The sequence below is a fragment of the Poecile atricapillus genome, chromosome 1 (genome assembly GCF_030490865.1).
Source record: "Poecile atricapillus isolate bPoeAtr1 chromosome 1, bPoeAtr1.hap1, whole genome shotgun sequence".
Classification (NCBI taxonomy): Eukaryota; Metazoa; Chordata; class Aves; order Passeriformes; family Paridae; genus Poecile; species Poecile atricapillus.
The window spans coordinates 9053774-9078860 of record NC_081249.1 but is presented as its reverse complement, the minus strand read 5'-3'; the positions used below and the strand labels follow the sequence as shown (position 1 = coordinate 9078860).

The following is a 25087-nucleotide window of genomic DNA, read 5'->3' as shown; positions in this document are numbered from 1 at the left end:
AGCAGTTTAAATTCATTAGATACACAGTATGAAACAAACTGCTCAAATGCTTAGATAATTAGTTGAATCAGGTTTGAAGTTTGAACACGTTGCACAGGGCTCCCATGGGGGCTGGCAGGAATGAGGGGAAGATATGCAGAGAACAAGAAATTGCAGCTACATATTATTGCAGAGTGCAATATCAGACTTGGATAAATGTATTCAAGTCTGGATAAATTATCATGGACTTTATTAGAAGAGTAAGAAAATGGTCAGGATTACAGAATTGGGTGCTCACTCAGACTTTTCTAAGTGAAGGAAAGAGCTCTTTCTGGTTATGATAAAAGTAATTTAATCTGAAAGTCAATGTGAATAATATTGCCACGCTGACCAATGACACACACATAATTCTTTTCTTTCTGATGCTGTGTTATTTTATTCAGTTTTGCTCAGGTTTTTATTACCTGCTCCTAAAGCCCACCCACACTCAGCTGCCTGTCAGGCATATACATTATCAAGCTGGCATATACATTAGCAAACGAGTTCTGTCCTTTAACAAATACCTTAGTTCTGCATTTTAAAACCTAGCAACAATTCTAAAATGATCTGACATTACACAGCATGAATTTATTCACCCTCATGAGCAGGAATGGCTGTTAAGGTTACTTAGATGACTTTTATTTGCTATCTTTTTTTAAAAAATACATTCCATTTGCCTTTAAATTGAGGATCATATTCTTTATTACCTTTTAATGGCAAATATAGAAAAAATTTCATTACATAGGAGAAACTTTTATTTCCCTATAACAAGGTCTGAGAAGCTGCTAGTTCATCATATAAAAAGTTATTAAAACTAAATATTGTGCCTGCTCAGAAGGTACATTTCAGACTTGATCATAAGCTTAAATTATCCTTTTCCTGTAACTACAGCAAGCTTTAACACAGATTTAGGAATCACACTCCACATAACAATTAAATCCTAGAATTAAATAAAATTAGCAAGATATAGATTCTTGGCTGACAATCTATAAAGAAAAATATAAAATATTAACCAGCAAGCAACAATAGCTTAAAGATCCATAACCCTTGCATCAAAATAATATAAAGTTTAGTTTCGTGTTTAGAAAAAAGCTTATTCTAAGCTGCAGGGTAGAATTATTTATCCCTCTAAATAGTTGCTTTAGTGAAAATAACAAATACAGGAATGCCTTTATTCACAACAGTGCCTATCTTCTTCCTCTTGCACACACTCTCTCATCCCATCCCTGGCAGAGCTGAACAAGAGATGAGTTACCAGCAGATATGAATGAGATCTTGAAACAAGACATTAAGATAGACACTTAGATGAATTTTACCTTAGAGATCAAAGCTGATTTTTTTAGTTTTTGAATTGTAATTCAGTTGAAAAAAAAGAGATAAATGGCTATCTTCCATTTTCATTTTTTTCTGAGGATTCTTGTGCTCCTTTACCCAACCCTTGTGAGTTCTTTGTCTTATATCCACCTTGGTCAGTCTGGAACCTTCCCCCAGGTGACTTTGAACTGCACACATTACCTGTTTTCTTCCTGGTCAATGAAGAGCATTTCTCCCAAGAATGACACTGGCTTAGATGAACTGAAGCTGATACGGCAAGTCAGTTCATTAGTTGCTCCATCTGATGAAAGAAAAATATCTTGTCCCTCTGGGAACTGCACAGAAAAAGGGTGAGTTCTGGTACCGTCTGCAAGTTCAAGCTCAGGAAGTTTAACTCTAATTCGTGATTGTCTGTGTAAACATAAATAGTAGGTGTTTGTGGTCACAGGATTGCAGTAATAAAGTAATTTCATAAATTCACATATTCAAACAACTCTTTCACAGCTGAATACAGAATAATAACTTTATTTACAGAATAATAACTTCAGTTCTAAAGTGCAAATCAAATCAAACTAATTTAAAAAATAAAATTCTTTCATCATTCAGATACTAGTTTGTTTTCTTTGTATGTACCTGAACATTTCATGCAGACCCACAATATGTCAACACCCAAATGAAATTTTTACTAACTGTGCTACAAAAGGCATAAAGAGTTTTCTGAAACTTAAAACTTTCATTAGTGTTCATTAAACTGCACTGTTGCACAAATAAGTTAAAGTAAGTTATAAAATAGAAATATTAAGGGGAAATTTGTGGAGATGCAGAAAATGCTTCAGTATGTAGTTATGTATTTTAGGTTTCAGTTCTGAAATAAGAACAGCAGTCAATCCAGGCCCATGTGGAATCCCTTCTGTTCCAACCACTGAGCTAATGACAACAGACAAATCACCTGAAAAATCAGCACAACTCAGACAAGACAATAATAATTTGAAGGTAATTTAATTAATTTATAACAAAAGAAAAACTTTGTTCTGATTCTAGTATTGAAATGATACCTACATAAGCATAGCAAACAAATATTACTGCTCTTTACTAATTACAAACAGAAAAGTTGAATTTTAAAAATTTGAATAATTGCAATGCTAGGTTATACTACATTATACAAAGACTACAAAAAGTCTCTCTTTTAAAGTCAGTTAACAGGGTAAACTGAGTCATCCACAGACAAATAAAAAATATGTAGATTTTTTATTGTAACAAATGGCAGGATTAAAACATTTCTGCTGTCCTTTTCAATAAAACCTCACATAGAAAGAAGGAAAAAACCCACCAAAAACTGCAACCCCACCAACTGTTCAAGCAGCTAAACCTCAAACCAGTGGAGTAGAAAAAATAAGATAACAAATATTTTATGTTATCACAATGTGAAAAATAGAAATAAGATTTAAAATCTTAGTATCTGGCTAAATGCAACAGAAATCCTGGTAAGTCTCTACTTTTAATTTTTTGCTATCCATAGTAATTTTATATTTCTGATATAAATTCATAGAGTGAAGAGATCAGAAGACACTTCATGTAACAGGAATGTTTGAGGACAAACCATGGGCTTGTTGAATATTCAACAACATTAATTTCCGTTAAATATACGGATTATTCTGATGAGCAGAAAAATAATATTAATCTTCATGAACAAATACTAATTCACTTTTTCAGAGGTAAATGAAACAAAGAATTATTCAGGATTTCTGTAATAAATTTCCTTTCAGATTTTTACCTTAAAAAATCCTGTGGAATGATGGTGACCACTGCTTCAGTTTCCACACCCAGAGGAACTGGCATCAGCATTAAAAACGGGGGATGAAAATCTATTTTTGGCATCCTCAGTGTGCCAGACAATTTCAGCACGTACTGTGACGGATCATCATCTAGATACATGGATATTTCAGATGTGTATGTCCCAGGACAAGCTGTTAAAAAGGTTTAAAAATACATATATTACCATAAATACAAAAATGTAGAAGAGTTTACAGTAAGAAATTTGGGGTTGGAATTTCTGTTTGAAATTAAATTATTTTTTTAAATATAGTACAGCTTTCTTTCTCAAAATGTAGTTTAACATAATATAAATATTGTGTCAGAAGTGTGTTTATTAAGAAAGCTAAGAACACTTGCCTGTAGCAAACAAGAAATTCGCATTTTTTTAACTTGCCAGAATTTTTTCTACGTCTGAATTGTAACTGCAATAAATGAGTTTATTGCATTAATATTCCATTATATATAATATCAATACAACAGCAGAATTTTAAGAATTGCAGTCATATTTCTAATTACAGTAATTTGTTAGACACAGTGAATGCTTATTTTATAAATGAGTAACTATTGGAAGCATCCGACTGCCAAGACAAGGAAAAGTTGGTGCCTTTTAAGAGAGCAATTACAACACTCCAAAGATGGATATAGGTTTATAGTCAACCTATAGTGTGGCCAAGTAGCCCCACACAATCCAGCAGGAGGTTCTACCCTCCACTCAGACCATCAACCTTCTCAGAGAATCATTTAGGTTGGAGAAAATCTTAAGGATTATCAAATCCAACTGCAACCCTAGCAATTGTCAAGTCCACAAAAAAAGAAAAAGGGAAGGGATGACCAAATCTCCCTCTCCAGGCGCTCTCTACAGCACAGCTGGACATGACAACAGCAAAGAGAAAGATTTCCTTGTGTTCTTCTCCTCAGGCTGCCAAGTGCTGCAAGGCAGCTCTCTCTAAGATGGAAAAACACTTTTTTTTTTCCACTGATACAGGGAATAAAGTATTTCCTCACACACCTGTTACACTATGGAAATGATATTCCAAACCATGCAGTGCCATTTACCCAACCTTCAGTCATTCTCATCTGCTGAAGAGCTAGCAAAATCAGCAATTTTGAGGGCAAACTAATGAACAACTGGATTTAGAAATAAATCTGCAATGATGAGTTGTAAAACAGCCCAAGAAGTTTAATCTTTGAATTTTTGAGAAAAAACACCTTTTCTTTTGATTCCCCTCAATTAGATCAGTATGGAAACACCCTCCCCTATTAATTAAAATAGCAAAAAAAAAGATTTTGTATTTGATGTGTCTGCATGAACACATACATGTCACAGAACAAAACACATGACAGGGTCTTCTGAGATTATCTCAGATCACTTTCGCAGCCTGAGAAAGAGCTGTTTACCTACAAAAAGAAGAAAATGTATTGTCTTCAAAGTACTTTTTCTTTCTCCCCTCCTGTAAGAGCTAATTTCCTAATGAGGCAGCAGTAGAAGAGCTGCCCAGAAGCTGTTATGTCACCAGAACATGACCTGTGGATCCCTTCATTTCAAACCAGCAAACATGAAAATGGAAAACTGAAAATCAGCTCTAATGGGAATCTGCTGCACTTTTTGCAACATCTGACTAATTCTGTGTTACATGCAAATCAGCTGTAGGAGACAATACTGCTGAGGAGGCTAAAAAGACTGTCTCTAGGTTCTGGTACAACAGGAACACTTCCTCTGGCATTTTGCCCTTTCATGAAGCAGAGAAAGCATCAGAAAAAAGTCATGGAGATGGATGAAGAGCCAAACAGGGTATTTCTTACGAGCTTTAAGAAAGGATGTTCTATACAAGCTCCTCCCATGCACGAGCCTGTCCTACAGCTGGGCTGTAACTAAACCATATTTCTGGTGTCTTCTCTTCATCCATATGTATGACAAGGTGAAGTGAAAGGGCCTGACTAGTAAGTGCCATAGGGATGGAACACAACGAAGGAAGAAAAGTAGAGGAGGATATGTCAGTACCAAAGAATGTGCAATTTTCACTAACTCACATTTTATTAATATTTGTATTAACCATAGTTTCACGGTTAGACAATAGTAGTGTTAAGCTTTTCTCATACAAATTTTTTAATGCCATAGAATTTCTGACTCACCCAAAAAGCAGAACAGACAGTGCCTATCCTGCATCACTGATCATTCTGTCTGTCTGGATCCACATATTTACTAACACCAAAATTCAGCATAGTATGTAAACCAATAAATTATTGCTAATGTCAGAAACACCAGGACAATGCAATATAATGATCATTTTAAACAGACACAAAGACAAAAAAAGGTGAATTCTGACATTTACAAAGATTTGTTCATTAGCTTAGAATGCCTAGGGATCAGAGTTTTCAGGATATTTCATGTTAAATAAATTACTTAGTAATTAATGAGAATTATGTCCTGAACTGACAGCTGAAGCCATGAATTTATTCTACTCCTCACACCTTTCATGACCACTCTCAAAGCCTGGGCTGCTGTTACCATTCTGATATAACGCTATTAATTTCTTGTCCAGCAGATGTGAACATTTTCCTTAGGGATATTTCATGGTACTTAAAAATTAGTCAATCTAAATCTGCCAAAGGCTAAACAAAGTCTGTATAATTATATGGGAAAATTTTTTTCTTCTCCAGAAATACTATCTCTATAAGATATTTTCAGCATTTATGAGAAGGAAAAACACCTTCTGCTCTTCTCACTTTATTAATTGTTATTATAGGGTTATGTAGTTCCTACATTTGTCACCCAAAAGCACATTTTTAGTTTAGCTGCCTTGGACCTTATGATAATTCAGGTGTTATTGCATCTTTATCCCTTTAACATTAATAGAAAGCATTGAGCAATTTGCATACAGCAAAATACAGACTTCAAAGCAGAAAAGCCACAGATAGCTAGAATTTACATGTGGTCCTACAAAAAAAAAAGAGAAATAAAAAATCAAAAGTAAAATAATTACTTCACAGAATTTTTTAGAGGTCACAGCTAGTTAATATCTTGTTGTTGCAGAAAAATAATTTAAAAAAAAAAATCACACAATTAAAATATCAAAGTTATCATTCATGTCCATTATACAATCACCACATCTTCCAGTGTCTCTGAACTCCCAGAAAGGGAACCCAAGAGCATAAAGTCACTGTAACTTCCTTTGCTGCAGAAAAGTTTTTTCATATCACAATTATATATAGTGAAACATTTTTTAGACTGTTAATGTATTGTACCATAAAACAGCAGAAGAGGATCATATGTTAATATGTCTTCAATTGTTGAAAATCTCTATTTTTAGAATACTTTTTTAACAGGTAGGATGATTTTACTACCAGCATAAACTCTTTCATTAATAAACATTGCAGTTTATTATAGCATTTTGTACTCTATCATAACTGCTGCAGCATATTTAAATAAATTACCCTAATGCACACTCAAAATTCATTTTCAGGTTTGTTCACCCCCCCCCCACATACTACAACTTTACAGCACGAGGCTATGAAAGTGATTAGCACCCCATGTTCATTAACTAGGTCTCCTGTGTGGGTTTTGATGTATCTAATGGTCTCTTACAAGAAAGAGTAATGATATGCACTGAAAGTACAGCACAAGTAGGCTGTAAATCATGGGAAAATACTTAGAACATTGAATTAAGGGTAATTGATCTTTAAAGTTATTTATTCTTTTCTGTAAACAAAAGATATGGGAACACAGCAAAAATACTGATAACTTCAAATTACAGTATTTTTTCAGTCATATTTATGTATATATACATCTGCATTTACACATACAATTTATCCAGTAATTCAACATATTGGCTTTTATTTTTCTGCTGTTCTCTGCTTCACTGTCTGCAACAAGAAACTCCAAGCAACACATGCAATTAAACACTGCTCTTGGATATTCACAACATTTACAGAACAGTATTTAATATAGTCTTCTCAATTTTTCATACAGAGTCATGGCAAGAGTCCTCAATCTCTATTTTTCTTTATTTATATTAAATTGTGCTTAATTGAGGTTAGAGATTTCAGTACTGTGATAAAGAATAACAGCATCTTTTGCTAGGGCAGGGATGCTCAGTTGCTGACTCAGCATCAGATTCAACTGGCACAACTTTTCTTCCCCTTGACAATGCTGCAGCCCCAAAAGTGCACTGCAACTGAAACTGTGCCCAGGATGGGGTCCTGTGGGCATCAGCTGCATTTGCTGGTGGGATTTATCAGTTCAAATACAGTGTTGCACACTATGAATCTGTGAGTCTTGCACATCACTGTCTATTCCAAACACTTGGCTGGGAAAAAAGCAGAATCTTAATCTTCCTATTGTTCTATTCCTTTTCTGGAGTTATGTGGTTGATTACCATCTTACTTTATTCTCCCAAGTTTTGTTAAAAATCTATTTTACATATTTTTTTAGGGACTGGTTGCCTGACCAGTCTACTCCAAAAAATATTATAGACAAGTGATTTTTTATCGTACTGAAGCAGGAAATTTCTATTCTTATCTAAATTATGGCTATTTAGAGAAAAGTTAAAAAGCATTCCAAGTACCCTTGGAAAGTTTTACAAGTCAGTCAACCTAAAGGCACCTGAAGTAGCAGCACTGAAAATGATACACCTATCCCAGTCCTTGATGTTTTATGTGTGAAAAACCTGATGCTTCCTGTGTGCAAAGCAGACTTTTAAAGTAACGCAATTTCAAAGCAGTGATTCCATGCTTTTTGTCAGGTCTGCAGCTGTCTTATGTTCTCAGAACCAAAAAAAACCTTCAGCTGATCAAAGTACTAGTGTTGATTCATCATAAAACCTCATTTAAGCATACCTATGCAAATGGCCAATCTATAGAAGAATTCATAAAATTACTTACGAGGGTGAAACGACACAGTAATACTAACTTCTTTTTCTTTATACACACATCCACGCTTCAGACTAAATCTGAAAATATCATCTTCTATATTTTTGTCTGCATCATCAAAATTCAATTTCCAAATCAGAGTCTCTTTTGTGAGATTCTTCAGGACAAGGTTCTGTAAATATTTTCAGAAAAGGAGTGATGTTGAAAGAGGAAAAATAGCAAACACTGTGATACTTTTCACACTGCTCTCTCCTAACCATTCTTTGTGCAAACACACCAGAGGGAAAGCAAGACAGCACTAGAAAGCAGTGAAGAGCTCAGTTTATTATATCTGTGGGGTGCAAAGGTGAGTATGCCTATCTGCACAGACCAGATGCTTTCCAGTCACTCACCACATTCACAAAGAGAATACTTTATTTCCAGAATGGAAAAAACCTCATTTAAGTGAGGTAAATAGATCAAAGCATCACAGTGGGAGGGCTCAGCCAAACAGAATTGAGGACTTATTCCCGAAAAAAAAGACACACAGCAAGCCCTAAACACATGGCTCACATCTAGACTTACAGATGGAGACGTAGAAAATGGAAGAAGTTCAGAATCAATTTTCAAAACCCATTCTTTCAATTCAGTAAGATGACAGTGGAAACAAAAAATAAAATTAAATTCCTTTATCCCAGAGGTACTCTCTCAGCTTTTGAAACACGCCTAGCTAGGAATATGGCTTGGCTTTGTATTATCATTGTTTCCTGAATGCACGTGAATAAGCATTTCAAGTGTTTCCATTATTGCCAAAAATAATTTTTACTAATTTCTAACCAAAGCCCTCAGGAATTACAAACAATAAATTACATTATGGTATGTTTTGCATTCATATGAATTACCTGTGTTGCAAATATTATATTTAGTTCCTTTTTTCCCTATTAAGCCATAAGTCATGACAAGGAATTTTTTGTGAGAGCGTCAGTTGGCACAGCACCATACAAAGCACTGGAACAGCAGTTTCACTGTATGGCCCATCATGGCACAAATCAGTTGCATCCTGGCACCATCACTGTCTCATTTACTGGTATAGGCAGATGCAAAAAATCTTCAGAATTATTCTATTCATATTTATTTTTTACACAATTCATGGTCAATTTCTCATAGTACCCACATTTTCATACTGTCAGAGTTAGTACAAGACAAATCTTAAATTTTGGGGAAAAAAATGATCAAAATCAAAAAATGAACAAAATGACAATGACAATAATGACAATGTCATTACCTGAGAATTCATACTACCACGAGCAGTATTGGAACACATGTTACTTGAATGTTGTTCAAATTTAAATTCCATTGAGGAGAACTCCAATACTTGTTGAGTAACTATTGAAAAAAACAATTTAAAATGTTGATACAGCATCATTTGACAAGTATTTTCTCAAAGTACCATCATAAAATAAGTTTTACTGTACATGCTTAGGAAAAATGTTTCTCCCCTTTTTGCTTTCTCTCCCATACTATATACACAATTACTGTAATTTAATTTTGTCTTATTATGATTCTTTAGTCACATTGAAGTTATTTAAATTTTATATCTACCAGAGTTACAGCACCTCTCCTTCATATCACAAGAGCCACACAATCTTCCTTCTGCAGATGAATGCACTTACATTGCTGCTAGTAACCATTAGATAAGACTTGGAAGATTTTATATAAACAGCATTTCTCTTTATTTCATAGAGCTGCAACAAAGAAATCATCATAACATATGAAATTCAAAAGTGTGAGTTTGGAAAAACAGAGGTATGTGCTCCCACAGCCTCATCTTACTGCTTGGAAATAACACTGGAAATGAATCTAGCAAGAAGACAGGATTCTTTGAATAAAATCTGCACATCTGCTCCATGCCCAGTGTAGGTCGATTCTCTTCTCCTCCTAAAAAACCCAAAGAATTTCCCAACCACATATATCACAATATGTAAACAACAATATTATCTGTATTTCTCAATCATAGGCATAATATTGTTTCAAAGTTGGAACAGAATCTACTGAAACTCTTCCACCAACACACAATTATGTCACTCACTAAGTTTTGAGCTCACAAAGTCGTCAGCTCTCTCAGAAACTGCCTGGAACAGGAGAACACAGCACAACTAAAACTGTCAGGGAAAGGAGATTATCTACCCAACCAAAAAAACTGTGAGTTGGATTATTACAACATATATCAGTTCCCAGAGAGCTACACTGATAGTAAAAACTTTTTCTTTGTACCAGGTCTAGATTAGACTTGTGTCTTTTCCAGTTGAGTTTTCTGTTCTGGTTTATTTGACATTTTTCTCTTTCAGTTCTTTCTTACATACAGATAAACACTATCCCAGAGAAAATTCTTATAAGTATTTAAGTAAGATACTTGCTTTCCTTCCCAAGGGCTGAAACCATCTCCAAATTTTGTTTAAAAAAAAAACAACAAAAAACAGATTCCTGATGTATTGAAAACATATGGACTACACTGAAGTTAAAAGACTGGACTGACTACCCCAAGAGTAGGGTGATTCTTTTCTCACGGTGAGCAACCCTAAGTATAAACAGCAAATACAAGATATTGATTTAAGTGCCAACCACACTATCCCATTCAGTCTGAACTCCAATAAACCAATAAAACTATCCCAGGAAAATAAAAATTCTAAAGGCAGAAAACAAATGTGCCAGAAAGCATTCAGCAGTGAGAGTTAGGTGTATTTGTTGAATCAAAACTTAGAACTTGCAAGATACATCTCACTCAGTTTTAGCTTTTAATGTGATAATCTGAAATTATTTAATAACAGACATAATTTTTAAATTGGCAGAATGTAATCACTTCATCAAGTTCTTTTTTTAACAGTAAAAATAATCTGGCTATTTGCCTGCACCCATGTGATTATCTGAAATACTGAGTGGTCAAGAAACTTCTTTAGGCTTACTAGATTCCTGGTAAGAATTTAATTTCAATATTCAAATTTTAATAGGAGCCACACTTTATATTTTCAACTATTTATTAGCCTTTATTATATATTCACTTTTATATTATGTTACTTGTTGTTGGCTGATACATCTACTTTGAAGAAATTCTACATAGCAGAAATACAAATTTTTATTATCATAGTAATTATAAAAATACTGTATTTCATATTAAAATGTAATATACATATTATTATTATAAAAATTATAAGATTTTTATAAGATTGTCAATTATCCATGAGATTTAGTGATTGCATCTATTCTGAAAAGAAAGGGAAAAGGAAATAAACATTTTCTTTTTTTCTTCACATCACTTAAATCACTTCTGCACTATAAATTTGTGACTTGGATTCATATTTTTACTTAGAGATGTGTTTCCTAATAATCTCATATACATATGTACATTCACCTTTATTCTATATTTTCTTCAATTAAATATATTTTAGAATCATTTAATCTGAATTTACTTTCTAGATAGGATAGACAGGATCTAAAGGTCTCTCAGATTTCTTTGATCTTTCGAAAGATCTCAAAAGACTTAAAGTTACAAAGAAAAAAAAAAAGGTAAAAAAAAACCCAAAACAAATATAGACAAATCCTAATAAATCTGAGTTGCTGTTACCCCACATTACATATTTAATTGGCCAAGCTTTCTTCAGTGCTCCCAAGAGGTTTACACATTACACAAACATCACTCTAGGAAGACACCCTGTACTTCACTGCCATCTCAAATAAAAAGTGGTTATACAAAAAAACTGAGATTAAGAAAGCCAGTATATTCAAATATTCACAATTTATAGATCTACATGTCAGTAAGAATAAGACAGGAGACTAAAGAGAACCACAAATTATTTCTGAGAAAAGCAGACAAGAATTATATAAGATATCAATTTCTTTGCTGCAGGAAATGGCCTGTAACTTTGGCTATTAACAACCTCTGACAAGCCAGATGGGATGAGGGCCATTCAGACACATTTTAAAGGAGTTTTAAATGCAGCTAGAGATCCTAGTTTTGACAGAAGAATTCTACAAAATACTATGACTGGTATTCTACTTTTCTACACTTTTCAGAGCAACTGCTGTAACTACTGGGATTTGCATGATGTAGTCTAGGAATACTAATAAATGGATAGACACAAAAAAGAGTTTTGGTAAACTATTTTTATATAAGGCAAATACAAAAAAATGCCTTTTACAAAAAGCCTATACAAAAAATATTTTCTCCATGTCATGATTAGGTATAGAAAGTTAAGCTTCAAGCATATTTAAAAACATGAATCAAAACTTGGAAATTTTGCAAGTTTCCAAGAAATGTACAAATTATACAAATTCCAATGAAGTAGCTATTCTCTTCAAAGCAAAAATATCACTCCAAATCTATGTATCCAGCAGGTCTTTAAGGCCCTGGTTACCCACCAAGAGCTCTGATTTTACAGAGTGGAAGAGCCGGAGCCTCCGGGGGCGGATGAGGTGCGACTGCGCCGCGCTTCAGAGGCACCGGAGGAACTGGAGGTGGGGTACTGGCCCGAGGAGTAGCAATTGGGAGAATGAAGTCATATGCTGCCATCTAAAGGAAAAAAAAATATTGTGGTCACTTTCCCAAAAAACCTCTTGAACCATCTCAGTGGTTTGCTGTTTTGGCAGAATTATTGCAGTTTTGGACCTGTTCACGATATTAACAGGACGTTCATTTATTGGAACTCAGAATCAGTTCTCTAAGTAAGCAGTGCCCAAGTATTTTTTTCCCCCATTAAAGAAAAGCTCTATGACCAAAAGTTATCAGCAGAGCTACAGAAAAGGCTTCTGATAAATCACAGTGTTGTGTTCCACTCCTACCACTCTCATGACTGAAAAAAGATCAGAGCCATGGCCCAAATGTAGAAGCTTATTTGAGCAAACAGGAGGGAAAACAAAGCTACATCAGTTATGAAAGCCTTCCTCAAAGGCTGAAGAACAAAGTTTAGGCATTACAGTACCTCCAGCATAAACAAAATGGGCTCTGAGATCAAAGGTGAAACAAGAGCTAAAAGTGAGAAACCTTTGGGAAAATATAAGTCTTAAAACCTTTGTCATGAAATGCCACTGAATTCTAGGAGTCAAAATTCCAGTGATTTTGATCCTCATTTTATGTGCTATCACATTCCCAAGTGAGGTTTAGAACTTAAAAAATTGTGTGTTTTGTACAGAATCCTCTTTTTTGATACACTGTGCATCAGAAAGGCCAAATTTATTTCAAAAAGCACTTTCAAAGAGGTATTTCTTGCTTCTCACTGTCTTTCCAAGGACTGACACGCTAAGTTAGTATGTTCACCAGACAAAAGGTATGGATAACCTTAATAAAGGTAATGGGAAAAAAAAAACAAACCAAAACTTCTGCATGAAAAGCACTGTTAGAGTCCTTCAAATCCTCTTTTCACCTTGAAGGCCACTGAAATCTTAAAAAGTAATTAAACCTATAAAATCTTCATGCTGCTTAGAAAAAGCAATAAAACCAGCTATATAAAGATGTTATGAATCGTTTAAAAGCTTTCAAAATCTGCAGAAAATAGTGCATCATTCTTCACTTTCATGTCTGTGGTAGCAAGTAGAATATATAAATATATATAAAAGGGAAGAAAAGCAGAGGTGTCCTAAGCCAGGGCATGAGGCTGTAACACCTGTAACATCCATCTGTAACGCCCTTGGAGAAGCAAGCACACAGCACTGGGAGTGTTTGGTGTTCCAGCAGGGTCTGTGAAACACAATTACACACTCCTGAAGAGTCAGGTGTGTGCTGAGCCTTGGGGAACATTTTTTCTTCTTTTGCTTAGCTCAAGGAAAGTATGAAATGAGGGCAAGCTTTTGCATCAAGATTACCACAGCCCCTTGTTTTACACTGATACGTCAAATCTAATAATGATTAGATTTTATAATATATAACCAGCTTTTCAAAATTGACATTTAATCTTTTTTAGTAACTAAAGCTCAAGATATGTCAAAAAAAGATTGAGTAAAAATCTCCTGCTTTGAATTACACATATCTTCTATTTTTAGTACCTCAAGTCATCAACATAAAACACTTCATCAAGTTACATCTTCAAAATACGTTCTTGTAACAAAACTAAATTGTATTAAATTTGGTGAGATTAAAATGTTTAATCTATTACAGATTTCATGTCAGCACTGGCTGTGCAAAGGAGTGCAGTATAGAACTGCTGCTGTTATTCATCAACACAGGTATGTTTAGGCCAGACAGCAGAAGATGGAATCCCTTTATTCCTCTCCCAAAGCAGCAAATCATAACCTGTTTTTTATCCCAACTATCAGGAAAATTTGGTTTTACTTACTATAGAACAAGGGGTTTATTTTCAAAGAACTGGCAAATAAAAGTAAATATGTGACAGTCTCAATTCACTCACTGAAAATCCATGTTTGCTATGAAGTACAAAGGTACAAATTCAGGGCCAACATAACTCATAGAAATGTATTTATATAATTGAGAACAAATCATCGATATTTTATTCATACATTAACTGCACATTATGTAAATTACACTATAAATGAAAAATCCTTCAAAATTCTGTGTAAGTAGATATCAGATTATAATTCATACACATACACATATTGCTGAAACAGAATTAAAAATTCATTTCAGTTATTAGGACTTCACTTTGCAAGTAGAATCATTGTGTTTCTTTCTATAAATCTTAAAAAAACCTCTTTATAGTTAATTTTTCATTTTTCAAACTCATTAATATAAAATTCCCTATTTTGCAAGATTACACACTTTAAAAAGTAATTACACTATTTAAAAAAATAAATCCTTAGACTATTTCTGGACTTATCCTTGTTTTATAGATAATTTATGAGTACTTTATAGTTACTTATCTATTGAGATCATTTCCGGAAGCTAAGTTTAACTTCACACATATGGGAACATGGGAAGGGCAGGAAGGAATAGGCCTAGAGATTTTCTTTCACAAACACTCCTGTTTGTTAATATCATTATAAGAAACATTTTTCCTGTCCTGATGTACACTGATTATGCATGTTGGTTGGAAAGAAGACCTCATCTACAATGTGATAGTCTTAGAATTAAAGTACTTCAAAAGAAGCTTTAAAAAGACAGGTGAGACAAAAGAGCTTTTTGTTGCCTGCTGACATGGAACACCTCCAAAGGATGCCAGAAAAAAGATGCCCAGTCAGGTTGCCAGAGAAGTTAACTCTTTAAATACTCCGAAACTTTTATTCAGATGGCATCTTAAAATACTTTCAAGTTGGTTTTTCTTTTTGCTAGAATTAATAAACAAATAGATGTGGTTGGTCATAAAGAATCTGTCAGATTAAGAAAGCTCTGCTACCAAAACTCATTCGAATTTATGAAATAGGTTTGATACAGTTTGGCAGCTCTGAGTCAACACTGGAGAGCAAACATGGCTGAATGTCTTCCTGCCTTGGCCCTAAATACCCGGTATAAGACAAGAAACAAAATTGGGAAAAACTACCACATCAAGTATTGAACTCAAATGGTATTTTGCATAAAATTCATGGATCAAAAATGAACAGAAGCACAGCTGTCAGGTGGCAATCAGAGTAGAAAAAAGTATTGTTATTTTCAAAAAACACTTTCAAAGCAGTTACTTCATCTCTATCTTTACTGAGTATTCCAAGGCAACAACATATCTTAGAAAGCATGAAATACAATTCTCTAATTATTATTCTAATAGAGCATATATTCTCAAAGTTGAATAAAATTTTTCTAATTCAGAAATCATAGTTTGTTTAGCACAAAGAATATGTGATATCTCTCTAAAATTAGTGTTTTCTTTCACAGTACAACTTCCCAGAGAATTTCACATAAATTAATAAGCTAATTTATTCCTTAAAATTACATTAAAACATCTGTAAAAGATAATTTACATCTTGTATTTATCATATAATACCATGCAAATTGCTCAAGTATTTTGAAGTATTTATGAAAAGGCTGACCTTAAAGTTTCTTTATTTATACCTCCAATACACAAATTCAGCAGGGATACAAGGAGACAAAATGTAATGTACATTAGAAAAAATCAGTTTGATTCAAATTTAAACCTAACTGCAAAGCCAAGGGTTTTGGTCCTGCAACTGAACCCAATATACACTCCCAGCCTTCCCAAAAATTCAACATGAGCCTTTCCTTAAGATATACTGAAATCTTTCATTCCCCCAGGTTTATATCACAGATAAGCAGCTTCCACAATGAATAATGTAACTGCTGTTCAAAGTCATCATTCAAAGCACTGCAATAAAATTAAATCCTTCCTTTGTATATGGTCAGAGATGATGCAACAACAACACCCTGTAATTCCACAGCTGCAGATTTTCCACAGAATTCACTTCTTACAGGACAAATCTGTTCTTTCACCAAAAAAAAGGTCATTTAAAAGGAGAAAAAACCCCACCAAAACACCTGTCACTTCCCTACAACAAGCTTAAGCAATAAGCTCTGACAGGTGTGACCTGTTCTATTTATCTCAATCAAAGGCACTCGAAGGCTTCATTATTACACAGCTGTATATTTTGTCCTTTTTCCAAGATGCTGGAATTTGTTATTTTCCAACAGGGTTTAAAAAAAAAACCAAAAAAAAAAAAGAAAAAACTAACTTTGAAGCATGCTTTCCCCAGCAGACCCTGCAGGACCTCTGTGAGCAGGGGATCATCCTGCCTGGAGACAGACAGATACAGATACAGATGATACAGATATAGATGATATTGATACTGCTTTCACTGACAGCTCTGACTTTCACAGCCACCAAACACTAAGGTTAAACCCTCTGCAGTGAGGTGCAGAGCCCTGTCACTCCTAACACCTTCAAGGACACTGGAATAACAGCAAGGCACAGTCACAGTGTGTCTGAGCAATATCCCAGCCTTATCTATAATGCATGGACTCCATTTTCTCACTCAGAATACTGAAGGAACTGGCTCAACATTTTTTACGGTTTATTTTTTAAGCATGCCAAGACACTTCATCTCTAAGAGCATCTTTTGATGTTCCATGTATTACTATTACTACATATTATATTTTAGTGAAAATTGTAGCAGCTCTTCAAAGTTCCTATATATGTATTACATTTGTTGATCTGAAAGAGTTTTTGGCAGAATTCAAGACTGCATTCAAGACTAAATTACTTGGAACCATATATTAATAATTCAAGTAGCTTTAATAAATTTTTTAAGTACATTAAAATAATTTCATGGGGTTTTTTATGCTTTTAGCAGTGCTCCTGGATTATTTTTACTTTTCCATAGCCCTAGTATCAACTTTGTTAAAGAAATTACCAGTATCATGGAGGGTTGTTGGTTTATAGGGTAGTGTTGTCAGTAATGACTACAACAGGAGGAAGTTCTAGTAAAACCAGAAGGCAGAGAGGAAAGAATGAGACCTGATGGGATATAGAAAGTTTGTAGCAGCTGGGAGGTAAGCTGGGGAAGAGCAGTTGTCAAAAAAACAGAGATGAGATCAGAGAAACAGTTGTTCACATGCAGAGAGGCAGGAAATAGCACTTGCAACTGAGAAACCTGAATAGGGGAAGCTTAACACACAGAGTTTAGAGGTTTGGGGCTTTTCTCAAAGCTGGAAAATCAGGAAAGAAATCTGGTGAGAAAATGGGGACTATAGAGGAGGTAGAATAACAAAGAGCTGAGATGGAAAATGTTTTAAGAATCAGTAAGTACTGAGAGTTTCTGATCCCTGTAAGAGATGCTGGTACCTCAAGCACTTTCTTAACAGAACTATGTTTTTAATTAGTATCCTACATTGCAGGAGTCAAAAATTACAGAAAAGCTACAGCATCCTGGGGGCTACAAATACTTCCAGATGCTGCCTGTAGTCATGCCACACTGGGTATTCCATTTAACATTAGTCAGTGCTCTTGGGGCCAGCTGTGATAGTGCTGCACCAGCTCAGAGGTGCTCACCTGTGACTCCCAGTGGGCTGGAAGCTGTGAGGGTCCTTGGGTACGCCCTGCCCAGCAGAGAGCTGCTCCTGACAGGCAGGAACACACTGGAAACAGAAAGGCATTGGCTACAGCCAGCTTAACCAGCACCAAGGGCAAAGGGAGATATAAGGATTCTGAGCACAGAAGCGAAACTGAAGTAAAAATATTTAATTAAAGCAACACTTATTAGTTGGCTATATGGGGACCCAAGAAAATTTCCTTTTAGAAATTTTTATTCCCTTATTTCTGAAGGAAGTAATTGCTGTTTGCCAAAAATTATTCTTAAGACTTGAAAAACATTTAGACACAGTTTGAAAAATAAAAAATAAAATCTGTCATCAACAGGTGCAATATTTTACAGCCTTTTCTTGTCTGCTCTGTTTTTTAGGGGTTGTTTGGGGTTTTGGGTTTTTTTTTTGGCAAGAACAGTCACAAAACTGATCCCATCAAATGTAAAAATTGTTTTTCCAAATTTATACCACAGTTAAAGCAGACTTCCAACTGGCATAACCTTATCTTCACTTAAGCCAATGTACATTAATATAAAATGACAGTTGGAAGGCTCATCAATAATGATCAGCAATCCTGAACATCATGTTCAGGTGACAAGCTAAATTAAACATAGAGAGCATGCTAGTATTTCAGCATTCTTCAGAAATATTAATTTTGTTAGTCACTTCAATTTACAGCAGTGTCAATAGCAACATTTCTACTTTTATTCTATCCTGCAACTTGACAAGGAAAGGAAATAGGAATAGAGCTCAAATGTCACAATAGGAAATAGAGTTCTTCTCTTTTCCATTGCTTTATTTTGGACTTTCTTTCCAAGTGGAATTGTTCCACTTCTTTCTTTAAACATAGCATCCCACATGGGCAAAGTGTGCAGCTGAAGTGTTATCAGCCCTGACCACAGTAATTATTTTACTTGCTTTATTAATATTGCTCCTATTGGTATAGTAAATCTCTGCTCTTAATTCTTGTTCAGCTTGTGGCCTGCAATGCCACACACGCAGATTATTCCAAGAGCCTTATCTACTCCTGTATTCCCATTACTGACCCTTCTACTTAAAGGAAAATGCCAGCATTTTCCTTTGCTGAGTTTCTCCAGTTTGATTATAGGTCACTCAAGATATTCTGTAGGTACCATTTTGCAAACAATTACATACTTTCCCGACACTGTATCCAGTCTAATTCTGATTATTTTGCTTATGAGTTTTCTTTTAGAAGTGTCAAGATACTTAAAAACATAACAACTGTTCAAAAATAGTTCTATTCTAAAACTATTCCTTTTCCCTTCATTCAAGGCCTGTTATAGTGCAGAAGGAATTTCTTATAACTCTATTGACTCATATTCTGTCAGGAAAAATAATTTCAGAGTAGTGTATGTGCTATAAACTCTCTCCAGTAGCTTCCATGTATACAGAGAAGGAAATTGCAACATTATCAGACACAGCCTGTATTATACAAATATTATTTGAATGATGCTTTGAACAAAGGAATTCCATTTTATACTGCTGAGAAGGCAGGGGTGGGAGGTGGGTGGTGGAGGAAAACGAATACTCCTGGCCCTATCCAGATGCATAATATCTGTTATTCATTTTTAAGGTAAAAGTGTGGATAATGCAATGGGTTTATATGCTGTAGAAGTGATCCCCAGCTGCTTGTTCTGAAGCTGGTTTATGATACCATACACTAAGTTTTCTTGCAGTTCATTGTTCTCCAAATATGTGGAAACCCCAAACCTTCAATTTCTAACGCATTTTTCAATGGGGCTGGATTTAAAATTCACTTGAGCACTCTCTATTGACAGTTACTGCCAATAAAATGCTAATTTTTGAATATAAAAGTAACTTAAGTCTTGTACCTTCAATTTTTTTCCACTCAAATACCTCAACCAGAAAGCAAGTTTGCCAACCTTTATAAAGATTATATAGACTATAATCTTTATAAAGACACATAAAACTCATCTCCATTTGCAGTTTCTTGGTCACCTGGGAATTCAGGCGAGAACAGCTGCAAAAAGAAGGTGGCTGCTGGTTTGTTGAATGATTTCATGAATATGTGGTATGACATTTCAGTATTAGTTTACACCATTTTTCATCCATTGAGAAAATGGATTTTCTTTGTGTATGCAAACAAAGTTATAAAGAGATTATTTCAGAACTTGTTTTGTTAAAAATTGCATTACTAATTATAAAACCATTGCACATACTAAAATGTTCATCTAAAGTCTCTATTTTCCCAGCACAGAAATATAACAGAGCATGACCTTAATTAACTTAACCACTACTGTCCCATAAACCTACCTTTTTTGGCACCAAGATCAAGAAGCATTGCAAAGATGACCCTCCCTTTAAGGTAATTGAATACAAATTGGGGTTTGAATGAGAATGGTCAATCACTGCCAAACAAAATTTATAAACAGATGTTACTGCATGAAATATCTATAATTGCTACAGTATTTCAAAGTGATTCCCAGTATCAAGTATCTACATATTTGCATGGTAAGCATTTCTCACAAAGTCACAATGGAATATAGCATCTCATAAGGATTCTGAAGGTAAATTTGGGCAGTATTAATTATCAGCAATTTTCATGGAAGTTATTCATTCGGGAGAATGCAATATTTCAGACAAAACCAGAACAACATTGTCCTTTACCTTTGAATAAAAGTGTTAGGCTAAAATAGTTAATTACATAATAAACTAATACCAAAGGGAAAAAAATAGTTGGCTGAAACTGGTTTGTTCTTTTTTTTTTTTTAATAACTTTTAGGCATAATCTACATTTCCAATAAGGCTTGCTTCATTTTTCAGGCTTCCATGTTCAATTTTAAGCACAGGTTTCCAGCAAAGGTAATATTCCTCCAAGACCAGCATCCATCACAGAACACCAGGGGTATTCATCCAGTATTTACCATTTGAGTACTGAACCTGACTGGGTATCACATGACTGGTTTCAAGCACAAACCCTGATCCAGAGATCATGTGCAATGAGTCTGATCCCACACTGGCTGCTTGCCTGTTGTAAAGAGCCTTATAGCTCTTTTCCAAGTTAAGATGACTGACTAGGAGCCCCCAGCTCCCTCTCCCTCTTAAGTGCACCACATGGTAAGAAAATCCCTCTAATTTTGGGAGGTCATTTTTTGCATCATCCACATATAGTTCAACATAAAGATACAACTAAATTTTATAATATTGTCTTGCAGAAGAAAGAGTCTTGAATTCCCGAGTTTGCAGCTGTGCTTATTAGGCCTCCTGTCCCTACAAAATTCTGTGAATAATGATGGTGGAACATCCAAGGAGATGCCATGACTGAAGTAGGAAAGCCATGAGCAACCATGTGCAGGATAAGAATCTGCATGAGTTCTACCAAGCAAAAATGAATTCCACTACTGTCCCAGTAACCTCCTGAGCTAGGTATTCATGCAAAACACAGAGGGCCTGTCTTTAACCTGCAGACATCGTGTCCCTTTGGGAAAAAGAAAACTCTGAACCCTTATACTGGTGATGAAACAATCAAAGGGTAAACATTGCCAAAAAGTGGGTATGAGTCCATGAATAGGAAATTAATACAATTGTTTGGCTTTGTTTGTTAGGGTTTTTTAAGATTTTATTTTAACTGGTTAGAGGTCATTCAAATTTTTTATTCTACCTAAGCAACTATAGGGGGGGAAAATTGGGGGAAAAAAATCTATAGGCAACCTGACACTTTGCATATGTTTATTTTTGTCAAATGTCATCTTCTAGGCAAATCAAAATGTCTCCTCTTAATTTATATTAAGCAACACTTTTAAAATAATTGCTTTAAGTTTTCTTATATCATAAAATTTGGCTACCAGAAGTGGTCTGACATATTTTCTCTCAGCATTTTTTTTATTCTTTATTTAATGAAAATCCTGATATAGCAAAAGCAAATACCTGAATTGTCTTCAGCATTCAATTTAAAATCCCTATACGTAGAAAAATCCAACTCCACTCTGGTACAAGATTGTCCCTTGTTCTGCAGTAAAAATGGAATTGATTTTGTAGCGCCAACAGCAAGACCACCAAATTCAAATACTTCCTGTAAGTTAAAAGAAAAAAAATGGGTCAAAACACTGTGAAGTTAAGTTTATAGTTGAACATAATGTGAAAAAATGTAATTGTACAAGATTCACAATTTATAACACAAAAACAGTATTGGTTAATCAACAGTCTCACATAACCCTTACCTTTAAAATCTTTCCAGGACACAAAATAGAAGAGTTTAGAATTTAATATCAAGTCCAGTTACACAATCAGAAAAGTTTTCATTATTCAGTAAACAGACTGGTAGCTTACTTTTCCCTTTATTGCATTTTTTGCTATAACTACCTTAGGAAATCGTCTCCCTTTCAACAGACTTATTCCAGATTGTCCAGTTCAAAAACTAAAGCTGGCAGCTATCATTTAGTGCAACTGGTATATGCACATTTGGGTTTTAATCCCTCTTCCTAGGTTCATCTCTTTGATAATCTTCTTGGCAAATTATTTTAGGAAGAAATGAAAAATATGAAACAGAGAGGAGCCACTTGAACATCAAGATAAAGCAAAATACTTAACCAATCTTACCAATAGCTACAATTTCTTCACACTTACCACATCAATGCCTATTTCAGTGATCTCTGAAAATCCACCAATCCGAAGTGTGAGTTCTGCTGCATTCCTCACTGCCACCTAAGTGAAGGGACAACACTGGCACTGTGGACAAGGTCACTTTAACATAACTAACTCACCAAATCTGTCATAATTACATGAAAAAACATGAAAACACCAACGCAGCCCTATCCCACAGACACAAAGCAGAGAGTCAGTAAAAATTGCACTGAAAATATGAAAATAACTCTGCCCTTATAATATAATGCTTTTTTTCTGCAGAAATATGAAGAGATGAAGTAAATGCCTTTATTTTCCAGAACATATATACACAGATTCCAGTGATGTGTGGCTTCAAATCATGCCTTTGTGGCATACCACATCTGGGACAGATACAGCTTAATAGATATAGCTGTTAATTAAAAATACAGAAAAAAAAAAAAAAACAACAAACATAAAAATAACAACCCAGGGTTGTAAGAAAGACCAGTGACCAGTCTCCCCCAGTTCTGCAGACAAAAGTAATATTGCAGGAGGCTGTGTTACTAGAATGAGCAGCTTCTTCCACCAGGAGGAATCTGTGCTCAGCAGCTGTGAGAATTGGAATGTGCATCACAACACACATTGCTTGACAGAGGTGCTGGTACAAGGTAGACACTACTGTTCTGGGGAATATTAAATCTATTGTAAAAATGGAAAAAAAAAATAAATGAATCCTAGGTTTAACAAGCATAATATATGCAGCCCCAGAAGATGGTGAATCCAAGATCAGTCAGAAATGGTAGCAAAGTTCAGGCTCTTGATGGCATCTTTTTTCCCAATCTCACTTATTTTAGGAAACAGGCATGCAGAAAACAAAATGTTACATGTTTATTGCACACCTACTATCAAAGGAAATCTACTAGGAGAGCCATGTCTGAGAAAACCAGGAAAAAAAGTCAAGAAATTAAAAACGTAAGAGTACTCCAATCCTGCCTCTCTATAGATTACAAAAACTGCAGGTATGTCTACATTATCTTGTAAAGAACAATCACACATTACTTCCAACAGCTTGACAGTGGTATAATATGCATCAGCTCAAACTGAGAGGCTGCTTTGATACTTCTGAGAACGACTGAGACAAAAAAAAAACCAGAATAGGTTACAGCAGTAATGATCTGCTACAAGAAAACCTTATTCTTAAAAAGAATTAGAACACTGGAAATAAAATCCAAAAGAGGCATGAACATATGCACACACACAGGATAACATTCAAAAGACAAAGTTCTTCCAGTTTTGAAATACCTCCACTTTTTTATCAAAATTCATGTGTGCCTTTGGAGAGAAAGAGATTTTGAGATCAGCAACGCCTCCCACAGGTATCACTCCTACAGAGGGGGTGATTTTCATTCCAGGCAGTGGGTTTGTGTCAAGAACCTTCACAAACACAAACAAGAAACATACTGAAAAAAGGTGTCTGCATTCATTTGTTTTGGTTCTTGTTGTTGTTTTATTTATACCAATATATCTAAAATAAAGACTTTATAGTCTTACAAGGAGAACCTTCATAGCATATAATGCTAACTTGGACTTAATTTGGGGAAAAATGCAAGTAAACAAAAGAAAGTAACAGATTTCTAAACATAACTGTCAGTTTCCACTATGAAGTAATTTTTTTCACCAATTGGAAACTTGGAGTTTTGAGTTTTGGGTTGTTTACATTGAGTTATCAAAATTAAGACTTGCTACCTAAATTCCTCACTTCTTTTTTGACATTCACAGTAAGATGGGACACAGAACCCCAATCTTGTATAGCTCAGTAATAATATTAGAAGTAAATTTTCAGTTTACCCACAGTTAGCAAAGACTAAAAGGAACTTTTTCCCTTCTAATGCACTCCTAAGAGATAGCTTTTTAAAGTAGATACACAAGTGATAGTGACCAAGACCAACCAGCTATGTCTTGGCTTAAGAGTAATTCTGGAGGCTAAAAAGGCTGGGTATGTTTGTTTATGTTAGTGGCTATGCTGATTTCACTCTTTCAGACCCAGCCTCCAACACTATGTTACTACTTGTTATTCAATGCTCAGCTGATAAAAGAGAAATCTGGTACAAATCAAAATAAATTTAGCATGCTTCTCAGCACTGTAATAATTCAGTAACAAAAACTCTGAGGATTTCAATGAAAATTATTTTCCTCCACTGAATACAGCAATTATCCTGTGATCAGCAAAACTAATGAGGTTAGGTTTCCTACTAATTTGTGTATTATGTCTTTACCCACTCTGGCACCTATCTCATCCCTTCTTCAATTCATTGCACAGCCCCTCTTGCCCCTGGATGCTGGTTTATCAAAGTCATCCCAATGTGCTGTGACAGCTCTGGGTGCCTGCATGCACTGACTGGACAGCATGGGTAGGATAACCAGCCAGTTTGCTCTGTCTCTCAAAGCAGGAAAACATCCAAAAAATGCTTTTTCCATAGGGTACCCGAGTATGGGGTTCCACCCTCACCCCTGGCTCTCAGAAAACTGCCA

The 25087-nt window shown here is 34.9% G+C and overlaps 1 protein-coding gene across 1 annotated transcript in view; it reads right to left on the bottom strand.

Annotated features, from left to right (window-relative positions):
• Positions 1–25087, bottom strand: part of CFAP47 (cilia and flagella associated protein 47) — a 262195-nt gene that overhangs the window by 216525 nt on the left and 20583 nt on the right. Inside the window, 9 exon segments of the mRNA XM_058829276.1 lie at positions 1534–1743; positions 3107–3299; positions 8029–8188; positions 9281–9381; positions 12412–12562; positions 20264–20358; positions 21878–22022; positions 22577–22654; positions 23858–23989. Coding sequence (XP_058685259.1) covers positions 1534–1743; positions 3107–3299; positions 8029–8188; positions 9281–9381; positions 12412–12562; positions 20264–20358; positions 21878–22022; positions 22577–22654; positions 23858–23989 — 1265 coding nt within the window.